Source organism: Eretmochelys imbricata, chromosome 8 (genome assembly GCF_965152235.1).
Source record: "Eretmochelys imbricata isolate rEreImb1 chromosome 8, rEreImb1.hap1, whole genome shotgun sequence".
Taxonomy (NCBI): domain Eukaryota; kingdom Metazoa; phylum Chordata; order Testudines; family Cheloniidae; genus Eretmochelys; species Eretmochelys imbricata.
Window position 1 is genome coordinate 98,232,736 of NC_135579.1, and position 12,146 is coordinate 98,244,881.

Consider the following 12,146-nt stretch of genomic DNA (forward strand, 5'->3'; position numbering starts at 1 on the left):
CTGGGGGCCCCGAGTCAGTGGGGGAGAATCCGGCCCGGGTTTTGCAGTAGCCGCAGGGGACGGCTGGAGGCGCCGAGTCAGTGGGGGAGAATCCGGCCCGGGTTTTGCAGTAGCCGCACGGGACGGCTGGAGGCGCCCAGTCAGGGGGGGGGAAATCCGGCCCGGGTTTTGCAGTAGCCGCACAGGACGGCTGGAGGCGCCGAGTCAGGGGGGCGGGATCCGGCGCCGGGTTTTGCTGCGGGCGGGGCCTGGCTCGGGATCGGGAAGTTGCTGAAGTTGGCGAGTGAGGGTCCAGGCCCCGCGTCGGCTCCGGCTTCTTGTTGCCCGGCCGGTGCATGATGGAAGCAGCATGGCCTCCCATCTCTCCCTGACCCAGGTAACTGCCTCCGGCCCGGCCGCTCCAGACTCGCCCTGCCGAGCCCCGGGATCCTTCCCCTGCGGGGGCCGAGGCCTGCAGTGCCCCTCGCGGCGGGGGGGTCGGGGCTCCCCGACCTGCAGTGTCACTCAGGGGCTGGCGGCGTCCCGACCTGCCTCCCGCTCCGGGGAGAGAGCAGCTGAGTCCTTCGGCTCCTTGTGTCGGTAACCGCCGTCCCACCGCGCCCCCCGCTAACCCCTGCGCCCGCCCCTCCCGTTCACTCCCGTCCCTCCGCGCCCTCCGGTAACCCTGAGTAATCCCTGCCCCACCACCCCCCTCCGGTAACCCCTGGCCCCGGGCCATGCTCTCCCCGCCCCGGGAACCTGCGTCCTGCCATGCCCCTCTCCCCCCACCCCGGTAACCCTGAGTAACCCCTGCCCCACCCCCCCCTCCGGTAACCCCTGGCCCCGGGCCATGCTCTCCCCGCCCCGGGAACCTGCGTCCTGCCATGCCCCTCTCCCCCACCCCGGTAACCTGAGGTAACCCACGTCTTCTCCCTCCCGTAACCCCTGCGCCTTGTTGCACCCCAGCCCCACCGTGCCCCGGCCCGGTAACCCCTGGCCCCGCGCCCTGCCTTGCCCCCCGGTAACCCTTGACTACTCTTGCCTTAGTTCTGTGCCCCCTTAAAACTCCCACCCCTACTTTGTGCCCCCTTCCCTTGTTCTAGGCCCCCAGTAATCTCTTCTCTCGCTGTGTCCTCTGAGGAGAGGCCACTCCCGAAGTCCAGGCCCTGGTGGTGCCGGGGAGGTGAATGGTGGACCACACTGGCCCTCCCTGAAGCGCTGCCCTAGGTGTGGACTGTGCTGTGCCCTGCTCGCTCTGCAGGGCATGGGCCGGTCTGCGTTGAGCCGGGCGGAAAGGACTCCGTAGAGCCGTGCTTCTCGAGCAGGGCTCCGGGGCCCCTGGGAGGCCACAAGCAGGCTGCAGGGGGTCCACCAAGCAGGGCTAGCATTAGGCTCCCTGAGGCCCAGGGCAGAAAGCCGAGGCCCCAAATCTTGCCAATTGGAGCTGAAGCTGCAGCCTGAGCAGCTTAACTTCACGGGGTCCCCTGTGGCACGGGGCCCTGAGCAGTTGTTCTGGTTGCTAGCCTGGTCCTGGCTTTAATATGCAGAAAAACAGTTGTGGCACAAGTGGGTTGTGGAGTTTTTATAGGATGGGGGGGGAAAGGCCTCAGAAAGTAAAAGGTTGAGAAGCCCTGCTGTAGACAATAAAGTTGAAGTGTTCAGCATTGGGAACAATAATAGGAGGGGGGATGATGTATGTGATTGGGGGGATTTGTGTCTTCATCTGAAACGTGGAAAATTATGATAATTTGATGAACTAAAGCAGTTCTCAGACTGTGGGTCATGACCCTGTTTTAATGGGGACGCCAGGGCTGGCGTTAGACTTGCTGGCTTCCAGGGCCGAAGCCTGAGCCCCGGGGGCTGAAGCAGGAGTTCCTCATTGCAGGAGTCAGACGGGTGGTGGCTCTTGTACTGAAGTGACTCTACAGTAGCATACTCCCTTGAGTTATCACAGTTACCAATGTAGTTCAGTAATGATAACCTGCTGCCCCCTCAGACTGCTACATGGCATAACATTAGACCCAGTGTGTTGGTCTACAGGTTCCACTTCATGCATGTTGCTCAGTTCTTAGAAGCAGTAGGCTCTTAAAATCCATCCTGCTCGCAGAATTGTGGAGAGATGGTGTGACAGGCATATGTATGCCTAAACCAAAGAGAAAGTAGCAGTGACCTGCCTTAATTCTTGGTGAGTTGTTTTCCTTTAGTAACGTAACAGCCATAAACATATTTAAGGTAGGCAAGAGATTGGGGTTCTAGCATTTCAACCTTTAAAAAAAGGCTGCTCTTTGTCTTGTAAAAAGGCCCCGGTAACATGTTCAAAATTAGCACTTTCCACTGATTTTCAAGGCATGTAACAACCTTTGATTCAATGCGGGGTGGGGGGTGGGCAATGACTGAATCATATGCCTTTATGTTAGGTAATTGTGCGTGATCTTTCAAGCATGGACCGATCTCTTAAGCTGACCCCATTTATTAATTTCTTCTTCTTTGTTTTCAAGCTATTACAACTCCTCTCTAAGCAATTAGCAGGTAGCTTGAGACTATTGGACCTTTAAAGGGTGGTATAAAAGTATTGACATAAGTTGAAATATCATCTTAAGTATTCTTTAAATTAAGATAAGAACATGAGCATATTACCGAAGAATAAACTCTCTAGGGCGATTGACCTGAAAAACCTATTTTTTTCTTATGAACTGTATTTTATTTACAAAGATAGCAAGATGATGTTGGACTATTCACTTCAGGGTGAAATGGTTGGAAGCTGTTGTGCCTTTTGGTCTGGGTATTTGGAGTGGTGGTATTTGTGTTGTATACTAGTTGAATATGGATAGCTACAGGAGATAAAGGGCTAACCTGATGAGAGCATTGGAGCTTTGAGAAGTTTGGCAACTTTCAGGGTTTAGACAAACTTCTGATTAATGTTTTCATCTTCTAAATTTATTGCCTGAATATTGGTGAGAATTTCCAGTATTAGCAAGCCCTTGTATGGAGTAATGAATACTGTTGAGACTATCTTATTTCCTACTGAATAAGATATGTATCGGAACTACTTGGCTTCTCTTTATTTTATTGGGACATCTGGTCACCCTAGAAGTGACTAGTGATTTGGGGTACCTCCAATTTTGTGGTAAGTAACCTTAAAGATATTCAGAAAGTTCTGAGCTCCTACCCTCTGAGAATCAGGCCTCTTTAAGGTGTCCTAGGGTGGGGACTCAAAGATCGCTATTTTTGAAAAGTAAGGCCACTGTTTAAGTTAAAGTTTAAAAAGTGTCCTATGTGTGGTGTCACTCTGGGAATGGGAGGGGAGGAAGAGAGAGAGGAGGAAACTTGGAGTGGGTTGGAACTGGTTATTTAGTGAGAGAAACACAAATGTGTGTGTGGGGGGAGAGCAACATTTTAAAAAGGAAGTACGTTCAAATATTTCCTTTGCAGAAGTTAGTAAATATTTTTCTTTTAAAAATGACATGGCAAATGTGATTGTCCTGTATTGTGCCAATTTTGGAAACTATATTAAATTATGATGTGAAACGAGATTTTGTCCTACTTCAAGTGCAAATCTCAGTATAAAATTAAGTATGGTGTCACTGTTGCATTTATAATTATACATACACTTTGTGGCATAAAGCAGGTCTCTGGATAGGCCTGCTGAGTACAAACGTGGATGTGTAATTATAGAACCCTTGGATACCCTTTACTGTTGGAACACATAAGCAGTAGATTTCACGTTAGTATATTTCAACGAACTAGCTATGTGGTAACATGCACTTGAGGTACAGCTAACCAATCAACTTACTTTTTCTGTATAACTCTCAGCCATGTCTCTCATATACCCAATAAATCTGCAAAATGACAAAATTCAGAATTTTGCTTTACTATCTGGCATTAAGACTGTGTCATTTTGGCAAGAGTAAGGGAGAACCTTATCAGTGTGTGTCTCAGTGCAAGTGCTCTGTGTCCACTGTGGAAAACTGCAAATCTCTAAGGTTCCCCCCCCCCCCGCCATTAAAAGGTAAAATAGCCACTTAAAGTAGATTGCAAAAAGAAAAGGAGTACTTGTGGCACCTTAGAGACTAACCAATTTATTTGAGCATGAGCTTTCGTGAGCTACAGACAGGAAAGCAAGTTGCTGAATCAGCCAAAGAGGAGAGGGAGCGGTGTCTCTGCTTTTAGTGAGCAGGAGCTGTGCTCGCCAACACACCCCTTACTTTAATCCCTGAAAACAATATTGAAAACTTTAGAGCTGCTCAATATTAAGTAACATTTAGTCCACTTTTTCATTTTAGGTGGGCTTTATAGTCCAGCATTGATTATCGTGGTGGTATGGATGGGGGATTGCATAACAAGAAATCAAAACATGGTTACCTTGCATAAAAGAGATGAAGAATGTCATTACACTGTCTAAATTCAGTTGCAGAAATGCTCTAGTGTACTGTTCCGTAGGTGTACAGTTGAGTTACAGTGAAGTAGAATGAAAGTTTCAAATCTTTTAAATGCACTGTATATTGACATTGTTAAGGTTATAGTGAATCTTTGCTTTGAATAAAATTTTCTGGATTGGTTTGGTGTTGAGAATTACCTCTGGCCTATAAGAGGATTCCACTGTAACTTTTTTTAACCTTTTATATGTAGCATAAAAATTAGAGAAATGGGCAAAAATCAATAAAATGACTGATTAGGAAAATGCAAGTGAATATATTTAGGAAAAATTAATTCAAGACAAACATGTATGAAGGGAACAAGAAAAATGGAAAGCAAAAATATTAAGCTGCCTTTCCCTAAGCCTACACAGGACTAAAGAACATCTTGAGGGTGGGGAAAATGGCCTACCCAGTCTACAATACTGTTCCCCTGTTGCTACCACTGATAGGGCTTCACTGATGCAAAAAACCAACAAAATGTAATTTTTTTTCTGATGTAGACAAGGTCTCTGAGAGGATAGTGGACACCAAACTAGACATGTGTTGTCTATCATATGACAGCAATAAAAGACAATCCTTCAGATATTCGTACAGTGTTCTCCAGACTTTATCCAAGCCAGACATTTAAATATTTGTAAATATCTTACAAGCACCTAAAGTCTGAAGAACCCTGTACAAATATTTGAATATTATAAGAGTCGCAGGCAAAGTGGAATTATGTAGCATTATAAAAAGGGGGGTCTAACTAGGCTTAATAGGATGAAATTAGGAAGGGAAAATTTTAGGCTGAAAATCAAGAAAAACATCCTGAAGCTGAGCTGTACTTGGCTATGGTATAGGGTAAGGGAAGTGGTGGGAAACCTTTTCTCTTTAAACGCTTCAAACTACAGTGCAAAACAATAGAATAGAGAACTGTCCTACGTTGCCAAGGAGAGAGAGGGGCTGACCTAGTGTTATTTTCCCCCTCTCAATTCTATAAACCTGTACAGAGTTGTACTAGAGAAGCCCAATAGAGTGTAGGTTTCAGAGTAACAGCCGTGTTAGTCTGTATTCGCAAAAAGAAAAGGAGTACTTGTGGCACCTTAGAGACTAACCAATTTATTTGAGCATGAGCTTTCGTGAGCTACAGCTCACTTCATCAGATGCATACCATGGAAACTGCAGCAGACTTTATATATACACAGAGAATATGAAACAATACCTCCTCCCACCCCACTGTCCTGCTGGTAATAGCTTATCTAAAGTAATCATCAGGTTAGGCCATTTCCAGCACAAATCCAGGTTTTCTCACCCTCCACCCCACAACACAAATTCACTCTCCTGCTGGTGGAGGTATTTTCATATTCTCTGTGTGTATATATAAAGTCTGCTGCAGTTTCCACGGTATGCATCTGATGAAGTGAGCTGTAGCTCACGAAAGCTCATGCTCAAATAAATTGGTTAGTCTCTAAGGTGCCACAAGTACTCCTTTTCTTTTTGCCAATAGAGTGTAAACACTTTTTAAAACTGATTTTTTTGGACTTGCAGTTAATTTTGTGTGAAGATTCCTCAGTTTTCATATGTCCTTCACTTGTATTGAGCCTAACTAATGAGTGCATCACTATGCGTGAACAATCCACCACTGTGGAAAAGATATCTCAAGGGGGAGAGCCACTGAGAGGTTAATTCAGAAGACTAGTATATCAGGTCCCTTTCCTGAAGCTTAATATGGAGCCCAATGGAAAGGACAGAGAATCTGACTGTAGAACTGGTTCTTTCTTCCACTTTTCCCCTACGTCACATAAATGGAGAGCTGGCACTCTCACTGTTCTTTAGGGAATACTACTTTAGTGTTCTGGGTCTCTTTCAGCACTGGGAAAAGTAAGCAGTGTTTGCTCATTTCTAGATTATGCAATCTTGGAATAATGTGGGTCTGGAAGTACTAATATTAATCTCGCATGCCTTCACGTGGAGGCATAATATAGTATTTCAGTCTCACATTGAGATAGATGGAGAAAACTGCAAAATATTAGCTTGTTTCGTTTCTTTCCTTTTTTCATGGGTAGATGGTGTTGGTGTTTCTTTGCTTCCTGTTAGACAGAGGCTAAAGGGGAAAAACTGTTTTAATGACTTAAAATACATCCCTATGTAATAGTGGGGGTGATGGTGATGGATTAAAAACATGAAAGGATATAATGGGCTGATTGACTGAAGCCAGAAAGACAAAGAGACAGATGGCTATAAAGCTGGCCTTCATTTCCTAGGTTAGGACTCTGTAAGGGCCAGACATTCTCAACACAAACTGTAATCTTTGCAGGGTAATTACTGGAACAGATGTTAATGTTAAAGTAATTAATTTTTAATGGAATTTACAATGGTGTATTTTAATTTTTTTTATGTGCAGTGGAATCTGAGCCCCCTGAAAATTCACACTGAAAATGAGTCCACAATTTGTACTCTGCAACTGTATGTGCAAATTCCAGTTATGTGAAGAAGTGTTACCCGGCAAAATTCCTAACTGGCACTAAGAATTCAAAATACTCTTATAATATATTGATGTAAGGAAAAAGTTACTCAGGTCATCTTCTGTAACTCACCTTTATTCTCAGTATTCCTTTATGGGAAAACTATGAAGTCTGTTGCCAGTAAAATGAAACTGTCTTCCAAACTATCCACTTTCACGGGAAATTTCATTGTACTGTGGCTGTACTGATGTTATAATGAAAATGAGCCCCAAAATCGGATATCTAGAGAGAATTTTTGTTGGCTTGTACTATGAGTGTTGAATAAAAAGATTATTTTGAATTTGTAAAGTATTTGTAGTTCCAGGACCTGAACATGCATGTGTTTCCTGTCCAAGACTAACAATGATAGGTTTGGCTGGAATAGTGTTTTGCTGAACAGAAGTATGACTTTGTTTTCTAGTGCATCTAGATGGCAGATTAATGGTCCCTCTCTTGGGGGAGGGAAAGGGAAGATGGGACAGGAAAGGCAAATGTAGACTTGATGCTTTAAAACACTTTCAGTTTTGTGGCTTTTATTTCTTTGCACTCGCTAGCTAGTTTTGTTCCAGAATTTTGTTTGTAATTTTAATTTGGCTGTATTTGCAAACTATTTTAGGGTTCCTGTAGGTTTGACCCAAATGAGATAGTAAGATGTTTAAGAGGGATGTCTCTGTATTATAAAGTGTTTACTTGAAGCAACACAAATGTAGCCACCCAGATTTTAGGCTTACTCATTCTGACAATGGGGTATTTAAAATCTTTACAGGCAACATTTTAAGCAGTCTGTTTGAAACTTGACTAGACTAGAAAACATTGTATATGGAATACAAATATAACACCACATTTTTTAGCTGCAGTTAGCAAGAAAGATCCAATTTAGCTGTGATCAGTGTGGAATAGTGAAAACTTTTCACATTACTATATTCTCTATTAACATAAATACTAACCACTCTACCCGCCTGTCATGCTGACCAATATTGTCTCATTGTTTACCTGTACTCCCCATCTATCTGTATCCATCTGTTTGTTTTGTACTTGCATTGTAATTCCCCTGAGGCGGGGACTGTGTTTTGTACAGCATGTAACAGCGGCGTCTTGGTCTATGACTAGGGCTCCTAGGTGCTACAGTAATAAAAATAATACACTTCTGTAAATATTTTCAAATCTCACAGCAGTGAAGTTCTCTGAGCATTAGTTCAGAAGTAAACTAGGCAAGCTTTCATTAAGCCGATAGAATTAACAAACAGTTTATAAATTGCTTGAACATGGTGCCCCTTGTTAGATATTTGGTAGCAGATTAAGTGGGAAAGGAAATTCATAGTAAATAACATCAATGATCTAACACCAATGTTCTAAAAACATTCCTTAAAGAAGTCAGTGTAGCAATATTCTCCTGTATGTGTTGTCTTACATTCCCTAAGTCAGTTTTAGATTCCTTGAGTCAGTTTCACTTAAATCCTAATGGGGAACCTGGCCATAAAAAGATCTGAGGTAGTGTGATACTGCGTGACAACTCTGGCTATTGCTGCAAACACCTTCAGTCCAAACCCAGTGGTCTGAATTCAACTCCTGCTACAAATAGTTGGGTTATGGAAAAGAAAACAAATATTCAAATGTTAATACAGTAACTCCTCACTTAACGTTGTAGTTATGTTCCTGAAAAATACAACTTTAAGTGAAATGATGTTAAGCGAATCCAATTTTTCCATAAGAATTAATGTAAAGGGCAGGGGGGTTAGGTTCCAGGGAATTTTTTTTTTTTGCCAGACAAAAGGCGTGTTATACATGTTAATCAATTTTAAACAAGCAATTTAATACAGGTATAAGTTTTAAACAATTTTAAAGAAACAATTTAATACTACAGTCATCATTGCTGAGTATGTAGCTTGGTTGAGGTGGTGGAGTTAGAGAGTGGATTGTCCTGCTGCTCCTCTTGCTGTTCGTGCAAGCACAGGCATCAGCTTTTCCGGGGTTAGGGGGCTCAACTCTCGGCCCGTCCACTCCAGCCCTTCCCCCAAACCCCCACCCTTAACCCACCTCTTCTCCCCCTCTTTCTACCTCCTCTCCCTTTACTCCGCACGCCACCACATCCTTGCTCCTTTCCCCTCCCTCTCCTGCCTGTGGCAATCAGCTGGTTTGTGGCATTCAGGAGGCAGGGGAGGTGGGGGGGAGCCTGCACACCGAGTCCTCGCTCCTCCCTCCTGAACGCCGCAAACCAGCTGACTGCCGTGGGCAGGAGGCGGGGGGAGCAGGGGGAAGGTGCTGATCCACAGGGTCCACCAGCTGATAGGGGGGCTTCCAGCTGTGGACAAAGCAGGCAGCCAAACAACTTTACGGCGGAGTATTGCATAACGTTTGAACGAGCATGTTCTATAATGGAGCAGGGACATAAGATAGAAACAATGTTAAGCGATAGGACGTTAAGTGGGGAGTTACTGTACTTCCCAAATAGTTTGCTTAGTAACTCAATCGTTTTTATTGATACAATGTTCTCCAGTTGTCTACTTCTATTTGTTTTGATTCCTGAGCCTCACTTTTTGGGATAGCATAGTTGGTCCCCAGTAGTTGGATTTCTGAACAAGGAAACTTTGTCCAGTCATCTGTTTCTACTGTGGTCAGGAAAAGTGGACTTGGCATATGTTCTTCACCAATAAACAGCAGTGCACCAAATAAATTCTTTACTCTTTTAATCAATTTCTCCTTCCAATGGAAACAACCCAGCAAGGCCCCAAATATTGGCTAACCACTGGGCCAAAGAGGCTACAGTATAAAGTGTTATTACAAGAGAAATAGATTTAAACCTATAATGCCCATCTTGTAATATACTATAGTAAAATATTTCCTACAATTGCTTATGTATTTTTGCCAGTGTCCAGTTTGTATGCAAGCTTACAAGACTTTTAAATCTGAAATTAGAAATAAATGCTATAATTATACAATATTTGGGTCAAGTCTTAACTCTCATATGCACGTATTTGAGGTTGCAAGATCAGCATTGTACATGGAATGAATAGTATTTATGGTTTGTGTTCAGAGGAAATGGCTTTTTGCTTTCTTACTGATTTGTGTAGGTGCTAGATTCACAGTGTAATCGGCACGCCCAGTTAGGGGTAGCAAATATAACCCATTATCCCTTTGTTGATAATACTAGTCGTACACCTTACAAAAATGTGCTCGATCAGCATGTCTTAGGGTATGTCTACAGAGCTGCAGGTGTCTAGCTGCTGAGCAATGCCAACCAAATTGGGCTTGCAGGCTTATGCTGCGGGGCTGTTTTACTGCTGTGTAGACTTTTGGGCTTGGGCTGAAGCCTGGACTCTAGGACCCTGGGAGGTGGGAGGGTCCCAGAGCTGGGCTGCAGCCTGAGCCTGGAAGTCTACACAACAATGAAACAGCCCCACAGTCCAAGTCCCTTGAGCCAGAGTCAGCTGGCACCGCACAGCTGCAGGTATCTAGTTGCTGTTTAGACATACCTTTCAGGGCATAAACATCTAATAAAACCTACAGTTTTGCTCCTTTCTTCAGGATAAAGGGAGGTCAGTCCCCAAAACATAATAGCCCTCTCCTGCCTCCCCAACATGTTTCAGACAACACATAGAAAAAGAGATTTGCTTTGCCCCAGAACCAAAAGTCACACAACTCAGACTTTCTTGGTCAAGTAGGGGAGGTGAATTGAAGGCCTTTCTCTGAGAGAAAAAAGAGAACTGGATAAATTCTGGATAGTTTCATGGAGATTAAGTCCATTAATGGCTATTAGCCAGGATGGGTAAGGAACGGTGTTCCTAGCCTCTGTTTGTCAGAGGGTGGAAATGGATGGTAGGAGAGAGGTCACTAGATCATTACCTGTTAGGTTCACTCCCTCTGGGGCACCTGGCATTGGCCACTGTCAGTAGACAGGATACTGGGCTGGATGGACCTTTGGTCTGACCGAGTATGGCCACTCTTATGTTCTTAGAATATCATTTTATAGTTTGTCTTCATTGTGGAGTTCGCTCAGGCCAGCCTAGCACAGGTGGAGCATACCCACTGTAAAACCCTGCCTGTGCCAGAAGTGTGTAAATTATACGCACAGGTGTGCTGTACTAACTTGTGTACTGGGATAGATTTCTGTTGGGGTATCCTGCAGTTCTGAGGGTAGCGCAGTTTAAATGCGTCACTATGTACTCTGACAGGTTTCAGAGTAACAGCAGTGTTAGTCTGTATTCGCAAAAAGAAAAGGAGTACTTGTGGCACCTTAGAGACTAACCAATTTATTTGAGCATAAACATCCGATGAAGTGAGCTGCAGCTCACTTTATCGGATGTTTATGCTCAAATAAATTGGTTAGTCTCTAAGGTGCCACAAGTACTCCTTTTCTTTTTGCCTATGTACTCTGTGTCTCTCATCTAGCGTGGAGCTGGTGTCTGTGTTACTGACATGAGAATAATATTTAAATAACTTCCAAGTGGGGTTTACTTATTAATGCAGACAGTTCGGAAAGTGAAAGCCACTAGCATTTAATATCAAGAACTTTTAAAGAGAATGTTGTTAAGGAATTCAGTCTGCAAACCATAAAGTGATTCAGAGCACGTCTGACTTCTCTGCTTTGTATTCTGAGACCAAGACAGCTACATCAACAGTGTAAACTATCTTATAAGTTGACAGAAAAAGCCAGTTTGACATGTATAAAATTTCTAGTTTTCCATGTTAAATTATGCAACTTGATCATATAAAGTGAATTAAATGGATAAAATTATGCATATTAATCATATAATTTTCTGTATCTTTCTTCATAGCTATCCAGTGCAAATCCTGTGTATGAGAAGTACTATCGACAGGTAGGAGTTTTTATTCTCTTGCTCTAAATTTCTGATTCAGTTTAAAAACTTCTCTTGTTGCCATAGTCCCGTTAGAGATGAAGATTGAATATTTTTGTCAGACTGTGGAGGGTGGGTTCAGTATTGTGTAATTTCTTCATGGACTGTCAAGGAAAATCACTGCAGCCTTAAAATACTTTGTTAAAATGGTAAAGTTCATGGGGCAGATCCACACTTAAGGGCCCAGATCCTAACCTGACTGATTTTTTTTTTTTTTTGGTAGTACCATAAGTGATTTTACATTGGTGTAGCTACGCGTGTGGGGAGTGTGAAAAATCCATACCCCTGAGAAACATAGCTATACCGAGCTAACCCCTGATGTAGACAGTGCTAGGTCCATGGAAGAATTCTTCTATCAACCTACCTATAGCCTCTCCGGGAGGTAGATTACCTACATGGATGGGTGAATC

At 43.6% G+C, this 12,146-nt stretch overlaps 1 protein-coding gene across 3 annotated transcripts in view; it reads left to right on the forward strand.

The window, feature by feature from the left end:
* The first annotated feature begins 244 nt into the window (after positions 1–244).
* EPS15 (epidermal growth factor receptor pathway substrate 15) overlaps positions 245–12,146 on the forward strand; it is a 110,297-nt gene continuing 98,395 nt past the window's right edge. For all 3 annotated transcript variants that reach the window (XM_077823468.1, XM_077823469.1, XM_077823470.1), the window contains exons 1-2: positions 245–376; positions 11,656–11,697. In XM_077823468.1, the coding sequence (XP_077679594.1) occupies positions 350–376; positions 11,656–11,697 (69 nt within the window). In that variant the 5' untranslated portion in view covers positions 245–349. The remainder of the gene's footprint in view (positions 377–11,655; positions 11,698–12,146) is intronic.